Raw genomic sequence first — 15,401 nt, 5'->3', positions numbered from 1 at the left:
AAGGAACTGGAATAGTTTTCCCCAAACCTTGTCTGCCTCGTTCCCATCCTGACCATGCTGTCCAACTACTCAAAGCTTTAGTCTCATGTTGGGATAGCACAGGCATAGAATAGCTCCATCAGTTAATGGTCGATTACATAATTACCTTCGGAGAGCCTGGCCTGTACTCAATACGCTCTAAAGGGAACGCCGACAGCAAGTGAGCAGGCTTTGGAGGTTGGTTTGTTTGCTTTTTGTTTGTTTTGAGTCGGGGTCTCACTCTGTCACCCAGGCTGGAGTGCAGTGGCACGATCAGAGCTCACTGCAGTCTCAAACTCCTGAGCTCAAGTGAAGTAGGTGGGACTACAGGCATGCACCACCATGCCTTGTTAATTATTTATTATTTATTTTATTTTTAAAGAGACAGGGTCTTGCTGTGTTGCCCAGGCTGGTCTTGCGCTCCTGAGTCTCAAGCAATCCTTCCACCTTGGCCTCCTGTGTTGTCGGGGTTACAGGCATGAGCCACCATGCAAGGCTGGAGGGTTTTTTTTTTTCTTTTTTTACCCTCCTCTTACCTTCAGTTTCATCGCTGCTCCCCTTCTTTTGCTGCAAATGACCTCACAATTTCCAAGAGAAAATAAAAAGCGTAACTTGGAAGCTTCCTTAATTTTCTGTCACCCTGCCTGCACATTTTCTTCCAGTGGTTCTCAACGTGAGGTCCTAGGACCGGTAGCATCAGCATCACCTGGGAACTTGTTAGAAATGCAGGTTCTCAGACCCACCTCAGACCTACAGAATCAGAAACTCTAGGGGTAGAGCACAGCAATCTCTGTGCTAATAAGCCTTCCAAGTGATTCTGATGTGAATTCAAGTATGAGAATCGTTGGCAGACATGCCTGCCCCACTCCTTTTTTCTTCTTAGCATGGAAAAGGGGCTATTCCTTCCTCGTTCAAGATCTTTTTTCATCCATCTTGCCTTTCCCCACCTTCTTGGACATAGAGAATTTGTCAACTTCTGTTATCTTACACACAGACTCAGCTCTTTCCTAGCTTTAAGACCCACCAGTTTGGCCAGGCATGGTGGCTCATGCCTATAATCCCAGCACTTTGGGAGGCCAAGGCAGGCAGATCACCTGAGGTCAAGAGTTCAAGACCAGCCTGGCCAACATAGTGAAACCAGTCTCTACTGAAAATACAAAAATTAACTGGGTGTGGTGGCAAGCACCTGTAATCCTAGCTACTTGGGAGGCTGAGGTGGGAAAATCACTTGAGCCCGGGAGGTGGAGGTTGCAGTGAGCCGAGATCATGCCACTGCACTTGCAGTGAGCCGAGATCATGCCACTGCACTCTAGCCTGGGCAACAGAGTTAGACTCCATCTCAAAAAAACCCCCAAAATAAAAAAAAACCCCAGTAGTTCTTGCTTTTCTATCTACGACCGCTACTACCCCCACCCTTCTTCACAGCCACGCTTTTTGAAGGAGCTGTCTCCAAGTCCTTGTTGTCCTGTCTGTCCCCAGCCTACAGCATCTGGGATTTGCTTCCTTGCAGCTACTGTCTTGGAGGGCACCAGCAATCCCTTGGCATGAGGGCCAGTGGGCCTTTGCAGTTTCTAATCTTATTTGACCTCTCTTTGCCATCTGATACTGTGGGTCATTATGCTTCTCCTAAAACACTGTTTTCTGCTTTACTTTAGTAACTCCACACTCTTAAGGAAAAGCCTAGAATGAGGCCATTTTAAAATAAGGTTTAAAAACATGTAAAGCAGTATCATATACATTTTATGGATACATATATAATGTAAAAACCTGCATAAAGGCCAGGCACAGTGGCTCACGCCTGTAATCCCAGCACTTTCAGAGGATGACACGGGTGGATTGTTTGAGCCCAGGAGTTCAAGACCAGCCTGGGCAACACAGTGAAATTTTGTCTCTACAAAGACATATAAAAATTAGTCAGGCATGGTGGCAGAGGCTACTTGGGAACCTGGGCGGGAGAATTGCTTGAGCCCGTGAGTTTGAAGGTGCAGTGAGCCATGAGCATACCACTGCTCTCCAGCCTGGGTGACGAAGTGAGACCCTGTCTCAAAACAAAACAAAATAAAACCCCCCAAAACCAAACAACAAAACAACCCCTTCCCCATAAAACAAAACAAAACAAAACACTTGCATAAGAATGATACAATTCAGGATAATGGCTATCTGGGGAAGGAAGAAGGCGATAGAAACTGGGTAAATCACACAGGGGCTTTTACAGAATCTGAAACAAATATGGCTGAAGTTTTTGACAAAGCTGGGTAGTTGGTATATAGATATTTATGATACTGCTATCTGATTCTATGTGAAATATCCCATAACAAAACTAATGTAATATTAATAAATTATTATACTATGTTATATAGACATAAAAATATTTACAGGTGAAATAATGCATTTGTTTCAAAATACTCCAGACAGTAGGGTAATTGGTAGAGATATAGATAAAACAGAATTGGTTGTGAGTTGATAAATGTTTAAGCTGGTGATGAGTACGTAGGGATTCATCATACTATCTGTACCTCTCTACGCTTGTATATGTTTGAAGTTTTGTTTTATTTTATAATAAGTTTTAAAATGTAGCAAAATTTAAAAGGCATTCAAAATTTTATGGTTTTGAATAAAACCTATAGTATGAGATATGAAATTGAATCAGAAACTATGGAGGTAGAGCCCAGCAATCTCTATGCTAATAAACCTTGCAAGTGATTCTGATGTGAATTCAAGTATGAGAACCACTTATAGCCACGCCTGTCCCCATCCTTTTCTCCTCATAGAGTGGCAAAGGGGCTGTGGTATATAAAAGCTATGGAATATAAAATTCATTCATGTTAAAAATAGCTATGGTATTCAATATTTTTAAAATACACTGATATATCACATCCACTGTTGAATAGAATGCCATCTGCTTCGTAGAATAGCTTGATTTTTCTAAAAGGTGGTATTTGTTTATATCCAAAAAACTATCTCAGGCAATGACTTTTATTTTAACCCTTTTATTAAGGAAAAACAATTAAACATACACAAAGGTAGAAGACAAGTACATGGCCTCCCATGTATTCGTCAACCAGCATCAACAGTTATGACCATCTTGCCAGTTAAACTCATTCATTCCAGGGTGGGAGGGGCAGCATGTTGAATCTGAGGCTCTGGCAGGCTGCCCAGGTGGAGATGATGTTAGATATTTGGAAATGTCAGTAGGAACTCAGTTAGAACATTGGTGTCTGGGATCATCATTACTTTTTATCCTCAGAACTATTTCCAAGCCTGTTTGTGTTACTATATTAGGATTTGTTTGCATTCTTTGTGGTATGAGTTTATGAGCATCCTGAGTGGTGGTGGAGAAGTATTCTAAATTGGACAGTAAGTTTACAGATAACTAAAGGTTGACACTGTTTCTTAAGTCACAGTCAGCCAAAATGAACGGCCCTTTTCCTTGCATATTTATGTACATGTAGCTATTTTTCTGTAGGCATTTGAGGCTCAAGAATGTGAACGAATAAACTTCTTCCGGAATGCATTGTGGTTACATGTGAATCAGCTGTCACAACAATGTGTCACCAGTGATGAAGTAAGTCAGAGGCATCCACTGAGGATTGTCCTGTGCATGTTGGATACATTAGAGTAGAAGGAACTATAGATACTGATTGGTTCACTTCGCCCCTGGTGAGGTAAGGTGACTTGCCTAAGGCCATACAGTGAGTTCATAGAAGGATCCAGATAACATGTAACCTGACTCCTGGCTCTTTTGCCACCATGATTTTCTCATTAAGAGATTCACCACTGGGAGCGGTGGTTCACACCTGTGATCCCAGAACTTTGGGAGGCTGAGGCAGGTGGATCACCCAAGGTCAGGAGTTTGAGACCAGCTTGGCCAACATGGTGAAACCCTGTCTCTACTAAAAATGCAAAAATTAGCTGGGCATGGTGGCTTTATATATATATATATATATATATATATATATATATATATATAAAAGAAATTCATAGTTAGGGCACAAAGTAAATTCAGAGTTAGGGCAGGAGAACAGATAGAATCCGAATATAGTTTCATGTACGGAAGACAGATGTCACAGCATGTATGTGCATCCCAGACACGGCTCCATTCTGGAATGGGGTCGCTCCAGGACAGCACCGAGTACTAGGACACTGACCCTTTCCCAGGCTAATGGTTGCTCCAGGGCTCAGACTTACCTCAACAGTATTCGCTGGTCCATTGTCCAGGCTTAACCTGTACACAGCAATAGTAATGGGCTCCCCACATCTCAGAGGCGTCAAATCAAGTTATCACAACCTTCTTTGCTAAGGAGTAGCCACTCTCACTTAGATGAGACATTCACCTTAGAAGAACAACTAAACACCCAGAAAACCGATAGGATTGAATGGAAAACTCTTCTTTAAGTAATTGTCTTTGCATTTGTGTGTGGCATTGGTTTTGTGCCATAGGATTTGATATCTACTTTTTGGTTCCATCAGTATTTTTACATTTTATCCAAGGCTGGGTGCGGTGGCTCACGCTTGTAATCCCAGCACTTTAGGAGGCCAAGGTGGGCGGATCACCTGAGGTTGGGAGTTTGAGCCAGCCTAGCCAACATGGTGAAACCCCGTCTCTACTAAAAATACAAAAATTAGCAGGCATGGTGGTGCATAGTGCCAGCTACTTGGGGGACTGAGACAGGAGAATTGCTTGAACCCAGGAGGCAGAGGTTGCAGTGAGCCAAGATTGTGCCACTGCACTCCAGCCTGGGTGACACAGCGAGACTCTGTCTCAAAAATAATAATAATAATAATAATAATAATTCAGCCAAGGCTTCTGTCCTGCCACAAAGATACATTTTCTGTCATCTTTAAAATATTAATAGCAGATGTAGGTGAGGCACGGTGGCTCACACCTGTAATCCCAGCACTTTGGGAGGCCAAGGCAGGCAGATTGCCTGTGGTCAGGAGCTCGAGACCAGTCTGACCAACATGGTGAAACCCATTTCTAGTAAAAATACAAAAAAAATTAGCCGGACGTGGTGGCATGCGTCTGTAATCCCAGCTACTCGGGAGGCTGAGGTAGGGGAATTGCTTCAACCAGGGAGGTGGGGGTTGCAGTGAGCCGAGATTGTGTCACTGCACTCCAGCCTGGGTGACAGAGCGAGACTCTATCTTAAAAAAAAAGAAATAATAAAAAAAAATAAATTAATAGCAGATGTGCATCAGAGAAAAGCTCTAATATGAATCTGGGACTTTGGAATGTGTTCTTTTTTCAAAACAAGAAAATTTGGAAGAGTCAGCTCTCTATCAAACCCATGTTTTTGTTGTTGTTCTTTTTTTTTTTTTTTTTTTGAGATGGAGTCTCGCACTATCGCCTGGGGTTGGAGTGCAGTGGCACGATCTTGGCTCACTGCAACCTCTGCCTCCTGGGTTCAAGCAATTCTCCTGCCTTAGCCTCCCCACAGGCGCCCGCCACCACACCTGGCTAATTTTTTGTATTTTAAACAGAGATGGGGTTTCACTATGTTGGCCAGGCTGGTCTCGAACTCCTGACCTTGTGATCCGCCCACCTCAGCCTCCCAAAATGCTGGGATTACAGACATGAGCCACCACGCCCTGCCTCAAACCCATGTCTTTAAGGAGCTGTGTCACAATTATCTCAACATACTTCTACCTATTAATTGACCTTCTTTTTTATTAGATGTACGAACAAGTCCGAAAGAGTTTAGAAATGTGCAGCATTCAGAAGGACATTGAATACTTTGTGAATCAACGCAAAACTGGACAGATTCCACCAGGTGAATGGGGTGGTGGGGTGGGGAGTGTTATTTACACAATTCTATTAGCCTTTCTTGTTAGATGTCATTAAGGATGAAAGACGCCTGCCTCTTCATGTCCTGTTTCTTGGTGACTCTCCTAGCACCCATCATGTATGAGAATTTCTACTCCCCCCAGAAGAATGCAGTCCCACCAGGAAAGGCTACAGCGCCTAATTTGGCAAGGTAATAACCAGCTGCTTTTCACATGAAGAAAATTACTTTTAGCAAACATTGTTATCATGAATGTTCTAAGACTTGCTAGAATTGGAATATATCTACTACTGCATCTGCTTAATAAGGCTGCTTGCTTTTTGGAAATAGTATTTTTAGGACAAATATTAAGTGGATTTTAATAGTCATAGTTTAGGGAGGAGTATATCATGCTTGAACTTGATCATTACTGTTCATGTATGAATCCTATACTTCTCTTACAGCCTGTAGAAAGCAGGGGTCAGCAAACTATGGCCCCTGAGAGTTAAATTCATTTTTGTAGGGCCTGTGAGTTAAGAATAGTCTTTACATTTTTAAATGGCTGGAAAGAAGTCAAGACGATCCTATTTTGTGACATGTGAGAATTATTTGAATTTCAAATTTCAGTGTTGCTCTATCAAGTTTTATGGGCACACAAGCACCCTCACTCACTGAGGTTTTGTCTATGGCTGCTTTGCCACTAGAGATGAGTAGAACCGTGGCGTTGGTGGTATAGTGGTTAGCATAGCTGCCTTCCTAGAGATGAGTAGAGTTGCAAGAGAGACGGTATGTGGCTAGCAAAGTCTAAATCATTTACTACTTGGCCCTTTACTCAAAAAGTTCGCTGCCGTTCACGTAAAGGATCCTGCGGGAAGAGAAACTTCTGTTTGACATAGTCAGCTTGCAGTCTAAGCTTTTGAATTTTCACTCCAGTTTTATTAAAGATGAGGAGCGCCTGGGAAGGATTGCATGATCATTATCAATATTTAAGCATGTCAGGCACTGTTTAAAACCGTTAGTGTGAATTAGCTGATTTAATCCCCACAGTGAGGTAGGAGCTGTTTATACGTCCTATTTTACGTATGAGGATGTGGATGTTCAAGGCACGCAGGGAGTCTTTCCCACACAGCTAAGATTTTAATCCTGCCAGTCTAGGCTGTGGGGATAAGGCTCTGTGCTACTAATCACTGTGCATGCTGCCTCTTGCCGTAATAGAACGTCTGCAACGTAGATTTCCGTAGGTCAGTGCTACAGATCATTTGCTTCAGGTGAGCTTTCTTGACCCTCCAGTGCAGAAACCAGATCTGATTAGAGTACAATAGGCTTGTAGCAAGAAGTAAAAAAATTATAAAAATAACAAGAACTTATCTAAAATACTTTGGTTTTCATTTCTTACAGGAGAGGACCCCTCCCAATTCCTAAAACCTCACCAGGTATGCCACTAAAAAAGATCTTTTGAAATTCTTATATTGCAAGGCAGGCGGATCACTTGAGGTCAGGAGTTCGAGACCAGCCTGGACAACATGGTGAAACCTTATCTCCCTAAAAATACAAAAATTAGCTGGGTGTGGTGGCGCGTGCCTGTAATCTCAGCTACTCAGGAGACTGAGGCATGAGAATTGTTTGAACCTGGGAGGTGGAGGATGCAGTGAGCCGAGATTGCACCACTGCGCTCCAGCCTGGGTGACACAGTCAAACTGTGTCAAAAACAAAACAAAACAAAACAAACAAAAAACAACAATAAAATTCTTATATTGGGTTTTCTTTAAAATTAAATAGCTAGAACTTTGAAATAAAGGGAATGAAAGGATTAAATAGAATCAAATTCCCAAGGGAATGAGCCTCTATTAGAATCTTACTATAATACTACTTGTCACAGAGTGGAATATGATAACTGGTGGTCTATTTTATAGCTTATCCAAGATAATTGTGTTACTGAAATACCAAAATAAACTTATTGCAAGCAAATTTTACCTAAAAGATTATTTCAACTTGGACTGTGAGAACAGCAGAACTGAGATGTAGTTCCCCTTGGGTTACATAGAAATACAATTTATAGAAGGCATGGACGTCAGGAAACATGTCACTTAATGTTATCTTTAATGAGAACTTTCACTAATCACAGTAGTCTCTTTCTTTCTTTGAACTCCTATGATACCTCTGGGATAGAAGTACACATCTTAGCACTTCTTATTAGTTTTATGGGATGTGAGGGCAGTCTGGCTGCAACATCTGTCAGCCTATTGTTTGCTAGGGTTGATTTGGCACATCTGGCTGGCTAGGCGGGTGTCCACTTCCTCTCTCACCAGTCCATGTGCGTCCCTGCCGAAGCTACGTGCTCAAAGAGCATGACCATTCCTGATAGAGGAGGGTCAGTCTTTGGTCAAGAGTATACAAATAGCTGCATTCCCCTGCAGCTACTCCAAACAAGCTCTCGTTAGTTGTATGCCTTGAATATTAATAAGATCCCGAGGTCAGGTACAACTTTGTCTTCTGTATTACCCACAACACTTGACACGGTTCTGAGTACATAGTAGGTGTTCAACATATATTTATTATTTGAGTAAAGAAAAGATATACCTATCCATATTCAAGAGAATGAGTGTATTAATCTGTTTACATGCTGCTGATAAAGACGTACCTGAGACTGGGAAGAAAAAGAGGCTTAATTGGACTCACAGCTCCACATGGCTGGGGAAGCCTCAGAATCATGGTGGGAGGTGAAAGGCACTTCTTACATAGTGGTGGCAAGAGAAAATGAAGAAGATGCAAAAGCAGAAACCATTGATAAAATCATCAGATCTTGTGAGACTTATTCACTACCACGACAACGTTGTGGGGGAAGCTGCCCCCATGATTCAAATTATCTCTCACTGGGTCCTTCCCACAACAGGTGGAAATTATGGAAGGTACAATTCAAGATGAGATTTGGGTGGGGACACAGAGCCAAAACCTATCAATAAGGGAGGAGTTCAGCTTATGCTGTACTTAACAGTTTACTAAAAATTTAGTGATGGAAAAAAAAAATGTAGTGGCTGAAATTCTATCTTTGAACAATATGAAGATTTAAGGTATTTTATTTCTTATTGCTTTAGAATTACCATTTGGTAATGTAGGATGCTTTTTCTGTCCATTTTTAAATATGATTTTACTGTGGGTACTGTACCTGAGCATGGATGAAAGAGGGCAAAGAAGTCAGCATAGTGATTTCCAGAATGTCCTCTGGTTTGGAGTAGTGACTACCATTTATAGTTTTTGTTGGCAGATCTATTTTCTCCGTACAAAATGGTAGTCACCAGAATCTCTAAGGGAGATGCCCTGGCTTGAGAAGGGCTGAGATCTTCTTATGAAAAATTGATGTTACTGTTGTTTTCTTTGTTCTGCCTTTTGCAGATGATCCTGATTACTCTTTGGTTGATGACTACAGTTTGCTCTATCAGTAACATCAATGGTAAGAACCTTTATTGAATTGAGTCACGTGTAGACTGGTAATTGTGCTATTGAGGCCTTTGAAGTTTCTTTATAACACCACCACAAACTAGCAAGGCCTTGCATCAGGCAGGCACACTGGCCAGCATGCTGTCCCTTCAGGATGCCTCTCTGGATCCCACAGCTGGAAGCAGACTGGAGACCCCTCCATACCTATTTAAATGAGGCTATTTTTCCTTTGTTGATTATTCCATAGTAACTCTTTATCTGCTTTTTTTGTTTGTTTGTTTCAAGACAGAGTCTCGCTCTGTCACCAGGCTGGAGTGCAGTGGTGCAATCTCAGCTCACTGCAATCTCCACCTCCTGGGTTCAAGTGATCCTCCCACCTCAGCCTGTTGAGTAGCTAGGATTACAGGTGCACACCACCACACCCAGCTAATATGTTTTTTGTATTTTTAGTAGAGACAGGGCTTCACCATGTTGGCCAGGCTGGTCTTGAACTCCTGACCTCAAGTGATCTACCCGCCTCAGCCTCCCAAAGTGCTGGGATTACAGGCATGAGCCACCATCGCCGGCCCTCTTTATCTGCTCTTATTAAGCTCTTTTATAGTTATTACACACCTGGATTTAAGGCAGTGCTCATCAACAAAACACACATCATCCTCACTGTTAAAGTAATTTAGATTTTAGTTTACTTGTCCACCATCTAAAAGAGGAAAAGTCAAATAAAAAGAAGTGCAAATGATATCACACTCACTGTACACACAAGGTCATCACAGAGGTCATCCTGCAGAGTATTAATGCTCTGAACGAGCTTTTCTTAGAAAAGGACTGAACACTGCTAAGCCAACTGCACCTGCAAAGATATACTGCATGGTGACTCTTTTTCTTAGGCACTGAGGTGCTTGGAACGTTCTCCCAATCAAAATCATTCTTCATAGATGTGAAGAAATGCCTCAGAAGCCAAAGTAGCGATACTAAAAGAAACTCTTCATAAAGTATCATTCTTTTACCCCAATGGGCTTATCTTGGGGTAAAAGAATTATATAGGTACACACGAGGAAAGAAAAGGTCTGAAGAGATATATTCCTAAACAGGTAATGTTTTTCCTTTCTGTTTTTGAATTTGTCTGCAATGAAAATGTGTTACTACTTTGACTAAAAACTGTTTTAAAGAGTTGGTCCACTTACATATTCCTGATCTCAGTGTGGACTGAGCTACACGTCTGAACTACATGTCTTTGCATTTCTTGTTACTTTATGCCCTGGATAACAGTGTCAGAAGACAAAGTGGCAGGCAGTGGGTGGGTGGGATGCCAGAAGTCAACTGAGAAAGGCAGCAGCCCCTCTCTCACGCTTCCTGATTTGGTGTTGGTTACATATACTGTCCTTTATGAACCTAAACAGATTTTAACAGTGCTCCAGGGTGATTTTCTATAGTGTTCTATACCACCAAAGTGAGCACATCAAACATTGTTTGTCTCCGGTCCTCTAAAAACACCTACTTTGTGACTTATAGCCAACTGGCTATCTAGGACAGATGCCAACTTGTCCTAATTACATAAAAATAATCAGCTAATGACCGGGCACAGTGGCTCACACCTGTAATCCCAGCACTTTGGGAGGCCGAGGCAGGTGGATCACTTGAGACCAGCCTAGTCAACATGGTGAAACCCCATCTCTACTAAAACAAAAAACTACAAAAAATTAGCCAGGCATGGTGGTGGGCACCTGTAGCCCCAGCTACTCAGGACCCTGAGGCAGGAGAATCACTTGAACCCGGGAGGTGGAGGTTGTAGTAAGCTGAGATCGCGCCACTGCATTCCAGCCTGGGCAACAGAGCAAGACTCAGTCAAAAAAAAAAAAGAAAAAAAACCAACTAGTTTCTATTATATTTAAACATAAGTCCTTAAATTGCTTAACATAATTGCTTAATATATTTAATATTTAAGCAACTTTGCTATAAAATATATGGAACTTGAAGACATAAAGTACCCTGTTCTCTAACTGTATATAACTTCGGACCTACAAATCTACAAATAAATTCTAGTCTTTACAGTCATCATTTCTTCCTCGTTTCATAAGCCTCCCTCTTTCTCATGGAAAGGGGCAAGGCCCTAGTGAAGGTAGAGTGGAAACCTGGTAAATCAACGACTTGGAATTCAGAGGTGGCACCTGCTCTCTGGAGCACTGTGTAGATAATGGGCAGGCCATTGGCAGTCCTAAGTGTTTCTTTTTATTTTTTACCTCTTTCTTTTCTGTCCTTACTTGTTTGGGTAAAGAATATATTCTGGTAGCTTAATAGTACCACTTGACCCAACAACTGTAGTTCCTCAGAGTCGAAGAGTGTGATGTTTGAATGCAAGATGCTAGTGCCAACACATTTACTTGAGTTATATCATTTCACTGGAGTTCACTGGAATCTGTGCCCATTCAGTGAGTTGGGGTTCAACATATACATCAATTTCAGAAAATTTTAGAAAAGGGAGTATATAACACATTCATATTCAATATACAACATATACTGAATTTCAGAAAATTTTAAAGAAGGGAGTCTAATTTAGTGAGTAACTTACTAAGCAACTTATCACAACAATTAAAATAGTTTGAGTGAACTTTTGGAAAATAAGTTTAAACAGGGTCCCAGCACGGTGGCTCATGCCTGTAATTCTAGTACTTTGGGAGGCCAAGATGGGCGGATCACCTGAGGTCAGGAGTTTTGAGACCAGCCTGGTCAACACGGTGAAACCCTATCTCTACTAAAAATACAAAAACTAGCCAGGTGCAGTGGCGGGTGCCTATAATCCCAGCCAATTGGGAGGCTGAGGCAGGAGAATCACTTGAAGTCGGGAGGTAGAGGTTGCAGTGAGCTGAGGTTGCGCCACTGTACTCCAGCCTGGGTAACACAGCAAGACTCTCTCTCAAAAAAAGAAAAAAAAAATTTAAACAGGAAAAGTTAGGAATTTGTGATTTGTTTTGTAGTTGCTGATTTTAGCTGCTATTCCTGTTGTTAATTCTAACATGTTTAGGTAAAGATAGATTGAAAATTTCAAATTTAAAATATGTATAAAAATGTAAATGTATGCATTATTTACCACAAAGCAATGCTGGTATCATTCCATTTCTCATTGCTTGGAATACCCATTCCTCACTATTTGTTTTCCTTGGCCTGCACCCTTATTCTTGTTGAATATACTCTCAAGGTAGGAGAGAGTGTTGACAAGCACTGTTCATTCATATGAAATTTCTTTGTTATTTTCTTTCAGAAACCAGAGCTTTTTCCGGCAAGTGCTTCTATGACATGGAAAGGGCACCCAGAGCAGCAGGACCTATAGCCACGTTATGTCAGTCATGACGACTTTGAAGTGAACCCTTGCTATAATTTTTTAGAGATTTAAAATTTATGGTAGATATTTAGGACAACATAAGCAAGTAGAGTTCTGCAGTTTTTTGAAGTTTACATATTGCCCCATTCTGAAGAATTATTCTTTCCCAGTTACTCAGGTTGTGAATGAATTAGGTTTTCAACATGGGAAGCATGAAATCCACTTCTGGATTTGGAGTGTCCACTTGAGGAGCAGAGGTGGCAGCAGAGGATTCCGAGCCACCAGCTGCAGTAGTAGCTCCTTTGGCTTTGGGCAGCCTGGCTGTGGAGTTTCCACGGCGACACACAGCCTCAGTGGTGCAAGGTTTAAAATTACCTTCCTTTTTGGCTGGAAGACTTAGAAGCCACCTGATCACACTTTCTCATTTTACAGATAAGGAAACAAAGCCTACAAGTGTGAAATTAATTTCCTTACAGTTTTCCTAGCTGATTAGGGACAGAACCAGAACTAGAGCCCAAGCCTAACCCACATCACTATTCCTCTAACCCTTCCTGAAGTTGTGATGCTTATGCTGAAATTTAAGATGCCAAATATTTTTGCCAGCACTTTTTCAATTGGGAAAATCACCAGGGTTTAAATGTCAGATTTATTTTTATGTGGATCACTGTGTGTACTGAACTACACAGCATGATATTTAATCTAATCTAAGGAGCCACTGATTGTAAAACATGCCATTATTTTATGTTGTACTAAGAAGGTGGGGTCGAGGAGTTGCCAATAAACTTGTGACAGACCATTGGTGGCCAAGCCCATTTGAATTTAAGATGCTAAAGTATGAAAAAAAAATACATCCTGGAATCAATGAAGTACCATATTTTGATTCCATTCCTCAAGATCATTTTAGAGTTACAAAACCAGTCCTCAGTTTTGGGTCTTCACAGAGAATCTTTCCCTTGCTAGACCCCAGAATTTTAAATGCATCCGTCTTACACTTTCACAAATATTTGGGTTTTCCTTTTTCACTCACAAACAGCAGGGAAGTCATGTACTTTTTGTACAACATCTGTGCACTGTGAGAAAATGGTACTCTTTGGTTATTGACAAGTTAAAATAGCTCTCTCAGTTTTTCAGTATTACAGAGAGCAAATAGTTTCCTCTCCAGCTCTGTGCAGTAGCTTTTCCAGAACTATGGACAAATTGATTGAAAGAAGATTGATTATTTCCCCATCTTTTCTTTTCTTTCCTTTCTTTCCTTCCTTCCTTCCTTCCTTCCTTCCTTCCTTCCTTCCTTCCTTCCTTCCTTCCCTCCCTCCCTCCCTCCCTTCTTTCTTTCTTTCTCTTTCTTTCTCTCTCTCTCTCTCCCCCCTTTTTCTTTCTTTCTTTCTTTCTTTCTTTCTCTCTTTCCCTCTCTCTTTCTTTCTTTCTTTCTTTCCTTCTTTCCTTCTTTCCTTCTTTCTTTGAGTCAGAGTCTCGCTCTGTCCCCCAGGCTGGAGTGCAGTGGTGCAATCTTCGCTCACTGCAACCTCTGCCTCCCGGGTTCAAGTGATTCTACTGCCTCAGCCTCCTGAGTAGGTGGGATTACAGGCACCTGCCACCACACCTGGCTAATTTTTTTGTATTTTTAGTAGAGATGGGATTTCACCATATTGGCCAGATTGGTCTCGAACTCCTGACCTCAGGTGATCCACCTGCCTCAGCCTCCCAAAGTACTGGGATTACAGGCATGAGCCACTGCGCCCGGCCTATTTCCCCACCTTTCATGTAAGGTGCCACTGAACATGACAGCTTCTTCTCATGGCAGGAAACTTGCATCAGTTGGATATCCTTTTGAGAAACTGAATTTTGCAAAGGGCTAAACTTCTCCAAACTGAACGGGCTCAGGAAATGTTCCTTCACACTCAGAACATTCTATTTTTAAGTACATTATTTATTATTGGCAGTTCCTCAGGGATTTCCCTTTTCTCTGTATTGGTCAGTGTAGTTGATGTAAAACTGTTTTGTGGATGGAAAATATTTTTATTTTATTGCTCTTTTAGTTTGGTAGGTTAAATAAAGGTTCTTGGTAATTTGGGATTTGTTTCATATTTTTGTGTTGACCATATTGCTCTTCCAAGCTTTATTTGACCCCTTGCCACATTTGTGATTGTTAGGCTTCAAAAAGACAAACTCCTGGTCAGGGAAGCCAAATGGAGAGGGTGCCAAACTACTTTGCACTAATCCTTCAGAGGTCAGTTGCAGTGTTACTTCCTCTGGGAGACACCGCTTCTGCCTTCAGACTAGGTTGGATCCAACTACTGTATCTCTCCTGCCCCTCCATTTTCCTTGTTATGATATGATTCACCTTTGAAATTAATTGTTCAAAGTCTGTCTGCCTTTTTAGACTGGAACCCCAATGGTAGCAGGGCCGTTGTCTATTCTTTTTCCTGCTGTATCTCCAGCACCTGGCACGTAGTAGTGACAATGAAAGAATTAGTGGCCTATAAGAAAACATAGCTAGAGAAACAACCACTTGAAAGAGAAATAAGAAGTACAAAGTGAGTGAAGCCAAATGAGTACATGTGTTAAATTTAGTAAATGTGAGCTATTCTATAGACTGTTGGTATATTAATTTGGGTTCCATGAGAAGCAGACCCTGAGATAAGGATTTGTGTGCAAGTACTTTTTCCAAAAAGTACCAGTATGGAAGTGAGGACATGAGATAGGGAAAAGAAGAAAGGCAAAGAAAGCATGCATTATGAAGTAAGCTACATGGCAGGCAGCTGGAGCTTACTCTTGTTGAAGACTCCCGGGAAACAGTGCAGAACACAAAATTGGGGCCAGGCACGGTGGCTCATGCCTGTAATCCCAGCACTTTGGGGGGCCGAGGT

General features: G+C 41.6%; 1 protein-coding gene across 6 annotated transcripts in view; it reads left to right on the top strand.

The window, feature by feature from the left end:
* Positions 1–13,380, top strand: part of PSTPIP2 (proline-serine-threonine phosphatase interacting protein 2) — a 94,136-nt gene extending 80,756 nt beyond the window's left edge. For 5 of the 6 annotated variants that reach the window (XM_031658806.1, XM_031658807.1, XM_003914341.5 and 2 more), the window contains 6 exons: positions 3,485–3,583; positions 5,693–5,789; positions 5,912–5,993; positions 7,179–7,213; positions 9,174–9,231; positions 12,475–13,380. In XM_031658806.1, coding sequence (XP_031514666.1) covers positions 3,485–3,583; positions 5,693–5,789; positions 5,912–5,993; positions 7,179–7,213; positions 9,174–9,223 — 363 coding nt within the window. In that variant the 3' untranslated portion in view covers positions 9,224–9,231; positions 12,475–13,380. The remainder of the gene's footprint in view (positions 1–3,484; positions 3,584–5,692; positions 5,790–5,911; positions 5,994–7,178; positions 7,214–9,173; positions 9,232–12,474) is intronic. The other variant, XM_021930093.2, reaches the window with a different exon arrangement.
* Positions 13,381–15,401: the final 2,021 nt, after the last annotated feature.

This window comes from Papio anubis, chromosome 19 (assembly GCF_008728515.1).
Source record: "Papio anubis isolate 15944 chromosome 19, Panubis1.0, whole genome shotgun sequence".
Taxonomy (NCBI): domain Eukaryota; kingdom Metazoa; phylum Chordata; class Mammalia; order Primates; family Cercopithecidae; genus Papio; species Papio anubis.
This window is presented reverse-complemented; position numbering and strand designations above follow the sequence as displayed.